At 46.5% G+C, this 14710-nt stretch overlaps 1 protein-coding gene across 3 annotated transcripts in view; it reads left to right on the top strand.

Moving 5' to 3' along the window:
• The first annotated feature begins 2587 nt into the window (after positions 1-2587).
• Positions 2588-14710, top strand: part of septin7a (septin 7a) — a 29462-nt gene continuing 17339 nt past the window's right edge. For 2 of the 3 annotated variants that reach the window (XM_028963368.1, XM_028963366.1), the window contains exons 1-4: positions 2590-2734; positions 7275-7279; positions 7568-7670; positions 12681-12787. In XM_028963368.1, the coding sequence (XP_028819201.1) occupies positions 2686-2734; positions 7275-7279; positions 7568-7670; positions 12681-12787 (264 nt within the window). In that variant the 5' untranslated portion in view covers positions 2590-2685. Of the gene's footprint in view, positions 2735-4107; positions 4110-7274; positions 7280-7567; positions 7671-12680; positions 12788-14710 lie in introns of all 3 variants that reach the window. The other variant, XM_028963367.1, reaches the window with a different exon arrangement.

The raw sequence follows: 14710 nt of genomic DNA, 5'->3' as shown, positions 1-14710 counted from the left end.
TAAGTGGGATTTGAACCCGGGTCTTCTGGTTCATAGGCGAGTGTGTTACCCACTAGGCTACTACCACCCAACTAAGTCTAATTGTTACCAAACTGACGTCCCAACAGTGTTTCGGTCATGGAAGGTTGTGCCTGGATGTGGGATTCACACCGCTAACTATGGGTTAGCTCAAGGGTAGGGAACGTAATCTGTGCTAAAGCTGTGAGGTTGACCTCCAGACCCAATTGCACCCATGCTAGCCCTCCAGGGATTAGGTTCTGTTCTGTGACTGTGCCACCACAATTTCTCAATATCACTCTTAACCTGTTTGTGGTTGATGTGAAAAAAAAAAACCCACCTGTGAAACTTCTGAACTTAAGCACGTGCAAGAAGAACCACGACACCCCAAAAGGGGGAGAATCATTAAATAGAAGTGAATGTAATTTGAATTATTAATTTGAGATCACCGTGGCCAGGAACTGAATTATTTCTCATGCCCTCGGGCTACCAGGCTTGCGGAATCCATGTCTCTCCTCATGTCTTGCGCCAGGGCGGGCGCGTGGGTCTCCAGTCTCACCTGCGACGTTACAGCGAGTACCCGGAGGGCCCGGCGGCACCGAAGAAATCTCCCACCGCAGCTCAATAAAGCAGGAAGGATAAATAGAGAGACAGAGGGGGGGGGGGGGGGGCACAGAGACAGAAACTCCCACCGATAAAAATCAATAGTGACAACAGGGCCTTTTCTGGTGGGCTACATGTACCCACCCACAGTGACGGAGAGGTTCCAGCAGAGAGCAAAAATTGACAATTGTGCCCACAGGTTTCCTCCAATCTGCCCAAACATGAATGCTCACTTTAAATAAGCCTTACTGGCAGCTCCCGAGAAGGCTCCCACCAGGAGCGGTCCAGACATTCGCTAGATTACATTTACATTTACAGCATTTATCCAGAGCGACTTACAATCAGTAGTGACAGGGACAGTCCCCTCCTGGAGCAACTCAGAGTTCAGTGTCTTGCTCAGGGACACAATTGTAGTAAGTGGGATTTGAACCTGGGTCTTCTGTTTCATAGGCGAGTGTGTTACCCGCTAGGATACTATCACCCTATTATATTAGAACAGGTTACGTGTGGTAAAATGAAAGAGACACTTGGGATCCTACCATGCATTTCTCATATAGCTCAAAGAAGGCCTTCACTTCAGCCTATAGACTAATTTGATGAAAAATTAATTTATTGCCTGACAAATCCGATGTAATTTCCATCTTCCCTGTCGAGAAAAGGTTACTGCCTCTTTTGTCCTTTGCTTACAGGCATTGATTGTCATAGATATGCTTTGACTCTCAAGGTTTGAAAGTTTTTTTTGCATAAACCCATAGCATTACGCATTGCTTGAATTTTTGCCTCATTGATAAATGATTATTAAATGTAAATGTGGCATTCATCTGAGTGCTGCTGACTTGTGAATTTCGTGAGGCTGCATGTGAATTTCCTTTTGGCTTCACACACCTCGGGCCAGAAAATTCCACTCCATGCCCACAGTGTTCATCATGCCTCCCTGTGGCAGCTCATACTTAACTCATGCCTTGGCAGGGGATCTTGGAGCTGCAGCGGTCCCCAGAGGCAGAGGGTGGCATCAACTAATTCCACCCTCCAGCGATCATGACTGGCCAGATTTGCATTGTTTATTCAGAAATTTTAGGATGCTGCATATGAAGACAACAATTCACTCTTGATCGCTCACAAAGTTTTGGCCATTCATTTGCCATATTTCCTTGGAGATTATGCACACAATTCATATTGTCACTGTCATTGCAAGACGCTGACATCTAGTGCACAATTATGCAAATATGTATTCCTCCCTCAGCTATAGGAAGTAGGTGGAATTGCTTTGTTTTAAATGAAAACTCTTCATCATCTCTGCTGTTCTTATGGGGCGGTATAATCAGCAACCATTGTAGTGATGTACAAAATACATTTTAAATGATACGTTCATAATGCACACAAAAGCTCAATAAAAAAAAGTCTCACCTGGCAGCATTAAACCATCCATCTGGGTATTTCATTGAAATTCGTAGGCTTAATTTGCATTACAGATAATATTTTTTAAATAGCTACATATTATATGCCTACAATGTATGCATTTGCATATAATAATAATCAATATATAGTCAATCAATCAGTCAGATTTTAATTAAGGGGTGTTTTGTGCAAATTAGAATCAAAATACCAATAAATAATAAACATAATTGAAATAAAATACGATTAAAAAAAAGCATTCTATTTGCTGAATAACCCAGATCTACTGCCAGATGGCACCATTTTATCAGCTTTGGGTACATTTGGTCTTGGCTTGGCATTGTAAAAAGTCTTTTTTAACGACAAGTGTGTCTAAAGCATGCGTTTATTTCGTTTCATTTCGCGTTCATTTAACATTTTCGACACGGATATATCAGCGCAGAACAGTAAGAACACAGCACCGGATTTCTCGCTCGAAAGAATCCAAAAAATCTGTCCGGTGTGTGTGTGTGTGTGTGTGTGTGTGCGTGTTCTTTTACTGCACCGGAAATCTCGCGAGATCCCCAAATACGGGTATTCACCAAGCGCGACTTACGCCGACTCCGCCGCTCCGCCCTCGCCGCGCTACGCCGGAGAGTCTGCGTACGGCCGCCGCGGGAATCGGGAGTCGCCGCGAGTTCGTGAGAGGGAATGTCGGTCTGCGAGAGATCGGTCGCCGAGGCGCCAGGGAACACGATGGGTGAGTCTCCTGGCCCGCTTTCCGTCGCGAAGCGCCTGCTTTTCGGCGCGGGGAGGCTACGCCCGTGTCGCTTTGTGGTCGAAAAAAAAAAAAAAAAAAAAAAACCCGCTTTCGAATGCCGGCGCGTTTGAGGCATTTCCTGTGTCTCTTTTTTCCCTTCCTCCGCTGCCGTAGATTTATCTCGGGCCCAGCAATTAATTAGCTTCAAATAAATTAACAGCGGCTCGTAATTAATGCCAAGTCAGGCCAGTCGGCTTTATTTTTTTTTACGCGCCCATTCAGAAATCTCGTTTTTTTTTTGTGTGGTGTTTTTTTTTTTTTAAGAAATCTGTTTTGCTCCCCGTCTTCGTGTCCCGTTTCCTCCGCCTCCGGTCCGGCTCGCGTTTTTCACGACAGTCAGGAACTAGACGAAGTCCGCGTCTTATTTCCCTGTCACGCACCCACGCTCCACCGTGGCCGTTCCTCGCCTCCCTCTCGCCGCCCGGCCTGCACATTCTAACGCGAGTCGGGAGAACGCGGCCGTCACCGGAACTGGCGCCGGTGGAGCTGTCCGCCGTTGCCGTTCCGAGACGGAAAAGGACGACTGATCGTGTGCCAGCACGTCTGCCATCGAAAAAATGGCACAAGTCTTCCTTGTTTGCCTGGTCAAACAATAGAAACCCCACTGATGGTGACAGTAGCTGTCCTTTTTTATATATATAATGTATGTATGTATATATATATATATATATATATATATATATATATATATATATATATTACCTCATTCTTCAGTTTGTGCCCGAGTCGTCTGCCACCGGGATGACTTTGGTGAAATGTTTTGTGTTTTGCCATTCAGGAGGGTCCCTTGCTTCGGCCAATCGGGACCCTCGCTGGTGTTTTCTCTCGGCGTCTGTGGAATCCGTGTTATGTGACACCGCCGGGCCGGAATGAGCGGCCGCGTTGTCCCCCAGGGTCTCCCGAGCCCCCCTGCGACGGAGATCAGGGGCGATCGCATTCCCGTTGTTTTGCCGCCCTTGGGCGTCGTTTTGCACGAGTGAGTACGAGCGGGGGTCTTCGGCCCGGTTCTGGGTTCCCTTTTCCACGTGCACGGTGGGTGCTGTGTCAGGAGGGGGTTAATCATCCCTCGGTGGCAGCTGTCATGTGACTGATGCGCCAACGTCACATGAACGTGGCGCGCCTGCTCTTTTGTGTGTGTGTGTGTGTTTTGTTCCCTGGTCAGGGAGGTCCGAGTTTGTTCAGGTGCTGGTCTGTGAGGAGAGCAGGCGGAGCTTCCGGCGACAGCTGAGACGCTCCAGTTGTGCTGATGCCACCTGCACAGACATAGACGCACGCTGACTTTTGGCAGTTTGAAGGTGTTCCTCTCCAAGCAGCAGTTTACTAGATGATCTTGGAAAAGATTCCCGGCCATCTCATCGGAAACCACCCAGCTGCTGTCATACGCGTCCTTAAACTCCAATCCAGGCCTTCGTTTGTAGTTTTATCATTTTTTTTTTTTATCTAAAGAGGCTCCACGCCTGGCTTTTTATTTCTGAAGTCACCTTTAACTTCTTGCACGGTGACTCCTGAAGACCGGTACCAGTGCTAGCACTGCGGTGACCGTTTCCATGCTGCCATCGCTCCTCCTGGGGGACCGGGTGTACTTTCACTCGGACCCCGTAAGCAGCCAGGCAACTGTGGTAGCGGCGTTGTGGCGCGCGAGGTCGTGGGAGGGGTCAAGTTCTCTGCTGATTTCCGCCCGTGCTGCTCGTCTCGTCTGGTCTCTCTCTCTCTGACCTCAAAACTCCCAGTCAAGTCAAACAAAAAAAGACGTGGCCCCACCGCATCTCTTCCGGCAGTTCACCCAGGGGCAAAAACAACACGCCCGCCCCGGAGATGCAAGCGCTGCCCGCACCCAGGGGCCTTCGCGCAAGCCCCCCTCGCCGTTTCCCCTATAGCAGACCCCAGACGTAAAATTGGCGCGGCTCCCGCACTCGGTTTGGCACCTGCGGTTAAGGAGCGAGACTGCGCGTGTGCTCGTCACACTCGGGGCCCTGTTTCCTGCCGTCTGATTTCAAGGCTGCTGATTGGCTGGCGGATGCTGCGTCTAAGGGATGCAAAACAAGGCTCCACCGCCAGCCTTTCCGATAGGGTGCCGCTTTTTCCGCCGGTACAGAACCTCGCTGCTCTTGGTTACACCCGACCCCCCCCCCCCCCTTTCGAGGCCTGAAGAGCATTCAGGCAAAAATCTCACAGTTGGCCTAGAGGTTTGGGTAACACTTTAAAAGTCAACAAAGTTGGGGTAGCACCTGTGGTGACCAGATACAAACATACCAAATGTGGGATGGGTCGTACGTCCGTGTGCCGTAATAGGGGATTGGATACCAAAGCGAATGCGGCCACCTGAAAATTCATGAGACAAATATTTCAACGAAAGGCATCTTTAGCGATATAGTTGGATGCTTAGTTTTGGGGGTTCATTGTTGGCCTAATTATGACCTAAAATAAAGAGGTTTGGTTAGTTTATGAGGAGTGAACGCCTACCCTTTGAAATGTGCTAACCCTGGTTGACAGTGCTTAAGGGCCAAGTTAACTGAAACCGTGATGAAAGAACAATGAAATATGGGGGCCGCCTCCTATTCTGTTCATTGTGTTTCATGACCTTTGACCTGCTTTGTGCCAGTAGGTTGAAATTACTTCGATTGAATGTGAGGGGTTAAAATGGAATATGGTGGATTTATGTCAACTCCGCTGGTCCTCGTTGGATTTGGGTTTGTCGTGGTCATTACTTTCCTTGTTGTGCTAGACATGGCGACTGAATTTGACAATTATGAAAGATTAACAGATCTGTAGTGTCCAAATGTCCAGCTGTATGTTCCTCTGCTCAAAGACACTAAAGGACATGAATGGTGATTGCCAATAGAAATTTCGCTCCCCGTTAATCTGCATTTTTCAAGTCTCGTTTAAATGTTGAGGATTTTGGGTACTTTCCGCAGCATGTGGTTTTCTCCTCAGATGAAGTCCCCAGTGCCATTTCTGAACCAGACGCCATGGTTCCTATTGATCAGCGTGACGCAGGCTATCTCACTCTCAACTAGGAAAATGTGTCCAACCTTACAAATCGTTGACTGGGATTTTTCGTTCGGCAGATGGATGAGTGGCCTTTTTTCAACCTGCACTTGTAATTAACGTTGTCATTAACGCGGGGACATTAACAATGGGACTTTTCCAGGCATTGCACTGTGCTAGGCAGAGCGTGGTTTTGGTGATTTGATTGATTTCGGGTCTCTAACTTTGAGAGTCGAACGCATTTGAAATCAGTGCCACTGAAGCCTTCTTAAGATGCGTTTCTCTTGTCCAGACCCCCGTGTAATCCATTTCACTCATAATTTTTTTTTTTTTTTTAATCCTACATATATCTAAACTGCTGGAATATTTATTCCTTTTGGTCTCAAACAGTAATTAAATCAAACCAGTTAACACCCTGAGATGAGTGCATGCTGGCACGATTGATTAGTTGCGCCGCTAGCATGATCTGGTTTTGATGTTCTGACATTTCAATGCCAATGCCATGATATTCTCAAAACAATCCCCGATCCATCCGGATAACGGGGTTAAAGGTGAAAGCCGCTATGAAACTATATACTATATCTTATACTCTGACTGAAAATAATCTGCGGAGTTAAAATTGCATAGCCTCTGATGCAGAAGATGTGTATTGGTCTGTTCATTTTATTGTTGTAATTGGTTCAGGGTGGTGGAATAAAGCAGTTGGAGGTTAAGCTACGTTCAACGCAAGATTGTATTATTATTATGCTCAGGCTGTAACCAAAGTGCAAAAATGGAGTTTCTATTAAGCTATATTGGTTAAGTCTTCAGACCCTAGATCAAGCACACTGCGGCTCCATGAAGATAAATCAGAATTAAAGTGTGTTATTTATTTATTTATTTTATAGTTCGAAAATTAAAGATCCTTTTTTTTTTGGGTTCTAAAATGAGTCACAAATTCCATATATTTCCGCCATCCCCACCAGAGCTGTTAATCAGTTTGTTCAATTAGAGCAGCGTTTCAAAACCTGACTGCTCTTGGGGTGAGTGAACAGTTGTTTGCGATATTGAACGTTTAATGATTTGCGTATGTTGACTATAATTGATATGTTCGTTGCTTAGAGTTTGCACAGCGCCGCTAAGTTAGGGTGACCAGATTTCCGGGTTTTTAGACTTGTCCGGGTGATTAAACATTCCTCACGTCATCGGCTTCTACACACACATTCGTGCTTTGTGGAAACCAGGTCAAAGTGGCTCTTTGAGTGATAATGGTTGCCGGCCCCTGCTTTTGGGTGCACATTGAAACCGCATAGTTATTTTTAACGTGCAGCCAGGGACTCGAACCTGCAAACTGCGGTGTTATTTCATGGGCGGACTGAAGAACTAATCTGTTTTTTTGTTCTCTCTCTCTCTCTCTCTCTCTCTCCTGGATGCCCTGATTCGTGAATCCATACACCCGTCACGCCGCCATCCATCTTCTGTGGAACGTTGTGGAACTCGGTGCTCACCGAAGTAGCAGTAAGTATGGCGGCCGTCTGTCATCTCTGCTTGATCTCAGGACGAAGCGCACGACACGGACATTCCGGATATCGAATTTCACAAAAGCCTCTTTAAACGCACCTCCGGCTTCCTCTGGATCCTCTCTGTTTGCTTTATCGGTTTTTATGGCGCTTTGGGTCTGACGTTTTTGCCATTACTGTTAAAATAAACTCACTTCGGAGACGCTATCACACAGGGGTTCTGGGTAGCCGTTCTTTTCTCCCCATCTGCTAAACCCATTCTCTGTGTCTGGTTCTTGGCCTACAGCAGCAGAAGAACCTCGAGGGCTATGTGGGCTTCGCCAACCTGCCCAACCAAGTCTACAGAAAGTCCGTCAAGAGGGGCTTTGAGTTCACCCTCATGGTTGTAGGTGAGTAACTACTTCAGTGTCTGGATCAGTTTCCTGTTCGTGGTTTAAGCCTACGTCAGGCCACGATAGGGAAACTGACCGTAGGCATTGGTTGTGTGCTGGTGCCGGTGTTCGCCGGTTGACTGATTTGCTTTTAGCCCAGGCTCGAGGGCCACCATAGAGCCACGTCATTATGTCACCGTATGTCTAACTGGTTTACCTGGATGCCTGACGTGAGCTGATGGGACGTGGCCATTGTGGGCCAGAATTTTCAGAATGCCTGTCTGGTTTGGACTGGGCTTGGTCACGAAGGACAGGAATATGTGGCATTTGGTGTCTCTATTTTACTGGCTAGGACAGTGGTCCACTTTATAAATGTACTGGAGTAGGTGTGGCCAGGTTCGTCTGGGTGCTCATGGTACCACTTTGTATTTTTCAAAGCTGTGGAGACCTTGAACTGGTCTGTCGGAAGACGGCTATTTGTCTCTTTCATACCCTCCCAGGCCCCTTCAGGGTTCATTTGCTTTATTTTTCCATAATAGGATTTTTCTTAAATATAGCACAGCCTGAGAAACACTGAAAACATCTGCGTAGCTATGCAGATGCCGTCCCCTCATACCACATGTCGTTTGGCTCGCATGTCCCACGGCGTTTCCCATGAACGTGGTCCTCGTGTCTTAATAGAGGCCTCTGCTCCCTGGAATGCATTAGTAACAGACCTCCTCCAGCTCAGCGGGAACGGCACATCTACCCAGCTCCTCCATGTCTCCTTTTCCACTCGTACCCGGAGCTGTATCGTCTGCGTGGTGCCATATAGAAACATTGACCGTATCGTCCGCATCCCTCCTATAATAAATGCGCTAATTACACAACGTTGGAAACGGGGGGGAGTAGTGTGACTTGATGTATATAAATCTGAAAAAAAAAAAGACAAAAAGTGCGGCTGTGTTTCGGATGTGGGTGGGGCATTTCCTGTAATTCCAGTGGTGCAGCCAGGTCTGTGTGAACATCCTCCTCCCTCCTCCTCTCTTTCTCTCGCTCGCTCGCTCTTTGTGTGCTCTCACCACACGACACCCCGGGCCGAGAAGCCGTACCTGCAGAGGAAATGCTTGTCGCCGCCCATGTGAGGTCACTTCCTGTCCCGTTCAGGCTGAACCGCTTCTGACTGGTGCCCTCCCAGCTCCCAGAGCAGGCAAGGGGTTGGGGGTGGGGATGGTTGGGGTTAGAAAGACGGGAACGCCTGGAATTCCATCTCTGCCGCCTCCAAATTCACCAGTCATGTGGTTCCAGCACGAAGGAAATGGGCCATTAACGGCAGCGTGTAATTAGAACTAGGACAAGTCATTCCGGAGCTCTTCCTAGTAAAAGATTTTTAATTTTATTTCCACCCCACTTAGTAAAATTCCCCACAAATCTTAAACTGATCATTTATCTCTGGTAAACAAATCGCAGCCGCACATACACCATTATCCAAGTAAGCAAATGAACGAATACAGTATCGTATTGAAATCTCCTTGAAATGAGTTTAGGTAGAAAATATGGGAAAGAATATTCATTAGAAATGATGTAGTGAAACCCACATTTGACGAAGCAGCTGAAGGACATTTTTATTGCTTCATTTTCAGCTGTACTGAGATCATAATTGATAATAATCAAATTAAAGTGACTGACTTGAATTAGTGAACACACAATTTCATGCGAGAAACGCATAAAAATGTATTTGGCTGTAATAATTATGCTCAAGCAAGCATAATTAATAGCACAGTAAAACGTTCAATCTTATAAATAAGCGTAAGAACAGGAAGCCTAGCGCCGGCGCTCGTAGCCGTAAAACGGTTAGCAGCGCTTCCCGTTTGGTGGCCGTGACTTTCGGACTTGGCCGATGGCTGTGCAGGCGCTTGGGGTCAATATTTGCAGATGATTAACACGTTTCCTCAAGCCCAAACGGGCCGACCCTAATCTCAGGGCTAATGCGGGAGTTTTTTTTTTATTGGAGGAACTTTATGATTTTGGCTACATTGCGGTGCAGAGTTCCAGATTTGTTTGAATTGGAGGGAAGTGGAAGATCGATCACATAAACACACAATTGACACATTTTCACGTCTGTGTATATATGTGTGTGTGTGTTTGTATAAATGTATAATTTAATTCAGCTGCGATGTTGTTTAAAAAGCGCTCTCACTCTCCCTGGAAACCTTTATCCTGCCTCGCTCTCCCGCCTCCTCTCCCACCGCCGTGCGACGGGGAGTTCCTCTCCGAATAAGCCCCCGCGGTTTACACAGCTGCTGGATACTTCCTTTAAAGGAAGTGTGCGTGTTGCAGGCCGGCCTGGGCTGAGCAGGGGAGAGTGACCGTCCTCCATAAATAAGAAGGTTTATCAGGGGAGCTCATCTTCAATCACAGATTTGGGAAATAATTAAAAGGTTTCCCATGGCTTCTCCTAGCTGAAGAAGCTGTAGGCCCATCGGATGGGGAATCATGTTTATGGTGGGTAAGGATAACTGGATGTTATGCCATTGAATAATATCGGTCTGTGTGGGGCAAAAAAAACACATCACAGCCAATCGGTATGGTCACTAGGCCAATGGTGTCATTGGCACCTGGGATGTGCAATGAGTGTCAACACCGCTTTGGTTTACACATTGCTCTGTATTTTAATCTGCCTTCACTATTAAGGACTTTTTAAAATTTAATTATTTCCCTGTGAGGAACGTCCTGGCTCGGTGTATTGTGGTTTAATTTTTTTTTGTACCATTTTTAAAACCACACTTCCCCCGCACCTCAGCCGTAGCTGTTATTCAAATTTCTGCAAGTAGGAGTAAACACACACACACACACACACAGAAACCGCCATCACATCTGGTCTATTGACTTGTTGAGTTGAGTCTTGAAAGCTGAGGAGAATGCCCTGATGTACCTTGAGCTTGAGAAGACGCCAGACATCTACACCTGGTCCACGGTCTCCATGGTCTTTTTTTTTTTTTCAACTGATTCGCAGTTTATCAATGAATTACGATTATACTGAATATCAGTTGTACTGAAATGGCTTTTAATACCCTGAAATCTATGGAAAAGTAAGTCGCCCGTATCCAGAGCGACATACAATCAGTAGTTACAGGGACAGTCCCCCCCTGGAGACACTTAGGGTTAAATGTCTTGCTCAGGGACACAATGGTAGTAAGTGGGATTTGAACCTGGGTCTTCTGGTTCACAGGCGAGTGTGTTACCGACTAGGCTACTACCACCCCAGCTGAAAAGTGAGAAAGTGAAGTGATTGTCATTGTGAGACAACTAAATGTGTCCTCTGCTTTTTATCCATCACCCTTGGTGAGCAGTGGGCGGCCATGACAGGCGCCCGGGGAGCAGTGTGTGGGGACGGTGCTTTGCTCAGTGGCACCTTGGCGGCTCGGGATTCGAACCGGCAACCTTCTGATTACCGGGCCGCTGCCTTTACCACTAGGCCACCACTGCCCCAAGGGGAGGTGGCCTGCATTGGAATCCCCCCGTGTAAAGTGGTGCATGCCAGTCTCCAGTCAGCCTCTACCGTCCCTCTAATTCAGCGTAACGTTTTTAAGGCGGCCGTATTTCACCCGCTGTTTTCACAAACCCGCAAACCGCATTCAGCAACAGAAATAAATCCGTGCATTCTTTTCTCTCTCCTTTTTGGGGGGGGGGATTTGTGTTTGCGTTCAGGCATCAGTGGCCTTCCCAAGACGAATGGGGAACAGATTTCCGTCGTGACGGGGAGGCTGGCGAGGCTCAGGCGGCGGCGGGAACGATTTACGATGCCGAAAAAGCGCGAGCGCTGACGTATGGCGGACGTTTTTTATTCATGTGCTTATTTACTTATTTGCGCCCTGTCTTCCCACACAATGTGTCCAGCGGCTCTCCCCGGGCCGGCTGGCAGGAGCTGGTGATGCTGGGTAGGACCGGGCACCCGTTAAAGGTCACCACAGAGAGAGAGAGAGCGAGCGAGCGAGCTAGAGTTCACCGGTCCACACTGGCGCCTTTGTCTTATTTATTTCCCTCCCCTTCGTCATCCTTGCCTTTGCTGCGCTGAGCGCAGTTAATGGCTCTGGGCTCACGCCCGACCCCGCGCCACACAGAGGGGATTGTCTCCCGGCCTGGTGAAAGATGGTACCCTTTGTGTAAACGCAGCGATTTTTTTTTTTTTTTTTTTTTTATTACAATTGCTGATGTGCTAAAGGGTCGAGTCATGAATCGAGCCAAGTGTCCAGGAACAAAAACTATTCAACCATTTTGGATTGTCATCTTAAACAGTATTTGTACATCTTATATATGCTTTTTATTTATTTATTTATATATATTTTTTTATCTGCTTTCATGCGTAGAGCACGTTTAACTATGTACACTGGCGTGATTGAACCATGCCGTTCAAGACCCCGCGTCCCTACGGTGCCAAGAAAGCTTGAGAGAGTATACTAGCTTATATCAAGTATTCAGCGTAGTGCATGTTGCATGAGGCCAACAGGTATGCGATTTATTTATTTATCTATATCTATCGATCTATTTTAACCCCCCCAAGTTGAAATTAGTTTAAACTTCACTGACATTCCATGATATCTGGTTACCAGTGCAGCCCCCTCTAGCATTAGAGCCAGAGCTGTGGTGTTGGCCGTTCATGTTACCTGAACTTGGAGATCCTATAACACACACTCGCGCACAGCAGGGACGGCTCAAGGAGTTCAGTCGCGCCATCAGAAGGTCAAGAGGACTCTTCTCTAGGTCAACTCAGGATGACCTTAGGCCCCAGGAGGTCATGTCTTTAGACCTGACCAGATGCTGCAAGACATCAACTGGCCTTTGGAGACGAAAGAAAGAGGGGAAAAAAAAAAAAAGAGAGAAATTCAAGGCCTCAGAATCCAGGAGGAAGAAGAAGCTCATGGTTTAGGAAATCTGCTGGCCTGGGGGGGCGGCTTCAAAACCTACAAAATGTTTAAGTGCAACAAATGAAATGTTTGAACGTGGTGGAACTGCATCTGCTATAATCGCCCTGTCTTCATCTCCTAGGGGAGTCCGGCCTGGGGAAATCCACACTCATAAACTCCCTCTTCCTCACAGACCTGTACTCTGCGGAGTACCCTGGACCGTCTCACCGAATTAAAAAGACCGTGCAGGTAAGTCTCCCACCGCCGGTTTTTACTGCTGTGCTACAGGAGACGAACGGCTTCCTCCAGAACTTCAAAACAGACTCCGTTTCGCGGTTAACCTGATGGAAACCAAATCATTTTTTTCCTTCTTTCTTTCTGCTAATCCTCATTTGTGTGACCCTGTGGCCATTTATTACGTTCCCTTCAGGGACTGAGGTAGTGCTGATATCGGACCTTAAAGAAGGCACCTTATTCTTCATCCCTCCAGCTGGTCCGCGTGGGTACAGCCATAAGCCTGTCTGTGGGCCAGAGTGGACCACGTGCTTCCTGCTTCACTATAAAGTTTCTTAATTTCATTTTTTCCCCCCTAATTCCAAGTGCGTTTGCAACCATGCACAGTGTGTGTGTGTGTTGAACAGTTTTTGCACCAAATGTTTGAATCGTATCTATACATCTGTATAAAGTGCAAAAAATCCAAGTTGTGATGACTAGCTGTGCACAAAAGCAGAAACATTGGGAAATCACATTACATATGGCTAATTGCGATAAATGCTTTATAAAAGCTCAGCAGCAGCAGCGCACTCTAACCTGCAAGAGGAAAATATGCCTTTGTCGGTCATGCAAGTCTGTTTTTTTTTTTTGAAGACGCCGCTCTCTTTTGAAAAAGGCGCATTGTCTGTGACGTGAATCACGGGGTGGTCATTACACCCCTGGGCAAAATGATTTCCAGAGATTGCCGGAACACTTTGCTTCATCCATGCCGACGGCGCTTGCTAGAGGAAAAAAAAAAAAAAAAAAAACCTTCCTGGCCTACGCTGCGGCACCCTGTTAACTAGTTGCACGTGACTTGCTGCTTTTCCGAGCCAGCATGACTTCTTTTTTTTTTTGTGCCTTCTGTCTAGAGAGCTTTACTTTTAATTTTTTCTTTATATTCATGCTGTGCTGTTAATAGAATGTTAATGAAAATGTCTGAATTTTAATCCTGACGCCATGATTCTATTCAGTACACCTTTTTTTTTTTTTTTTTTTTTTTTTTTTCCCCCCCAAAAGACTTCTGGCTTAATGAAGCACTATGTGAATTCAGGTCCTGGTGAGATGTCAACCTGTATTAAAATGAAGTAAATTGTAAAAAGAAAATACTATCAATGTCTTGTAGTTTCGGTATTTTGTCGCCTGCAGTGACACGTCCACAGAAAAACTCAAATTATTAAATCACACCTCCAAGCTGCATCAGTATTTCTGATGTGTTGAGATGTTTTTTTTATTTCCTCTTGACAGACCAGGACCAAATTCTAAAAGAACTTCCTCATTTAAAAACTTGGAAAAGTCACGGAATTTGAAAAGAGAAGTTGTCTAGGCCTCGAGAGGTTTTGGAATACGAAATAAACATATAGAGTTCTAGAGAGGTAATTGAAGTCTGATTGATCTGAGAGATGTTTCTTCTACCTTTACAACTACAACGTTTAAAACGCGCGCAGGTTCATAGTTTCTCTCCCGGCTCTACGCGGTGAAGCACGTCACGTGGCGCAGCGTGTGGTGCTTACGTTCTCCATCTCCTCCGCAGCTGCATGGAAATTAAAGCTGCTGATCTGTGAACTTGACGGGGGTCCGTTTTACTCGAGAAAAAAACCCTGTTTTGTAAGTTTAGTTTAACAATATTTTGGTGCTGAGAAATCTCAGAAAACGCATGGTCGTAAAAGCTGCCTTCGAGTCATTGAAAAGTCATAGAAATTCTTGTCTAAAAGTGTGTAAGAACCCTGAATTCGAGAGGGTCCCGTATCCCGTTTCTTGGCCCGCGGCCGGCTACGTTTTCCCCAACGGGGATATAAATCGCAATCTAATCAAATCTCTTCTCGATCTCCAGATTCCGCCTCTGGCTGACCCCACTGGTCGCCGTGTCGGTAACTGGCATGATGTCCTCCTGGATTAGGCGTTATCCGAGGCCTGCTG

The sequence above is a fragment of the Denticeps clupeoides genome, chromosome 20, assembly GCF_900700375.1.
Source record: "Denticeps clupeoides chromosome 20, fDenClu1.1, whole genome shotgun sequence".
In the NCBI taxonomy this organism is placed as follows: domain Eukaryota; kingdom Metazoa; phylum Chordata; class Actinopteri; order Clupeiformes; family Denticipitidae; genus Denticeps; species Denticeps clupeoides.
This window is presented reverse-complemented; position numbering and strand designations above follow the sequence as displayed.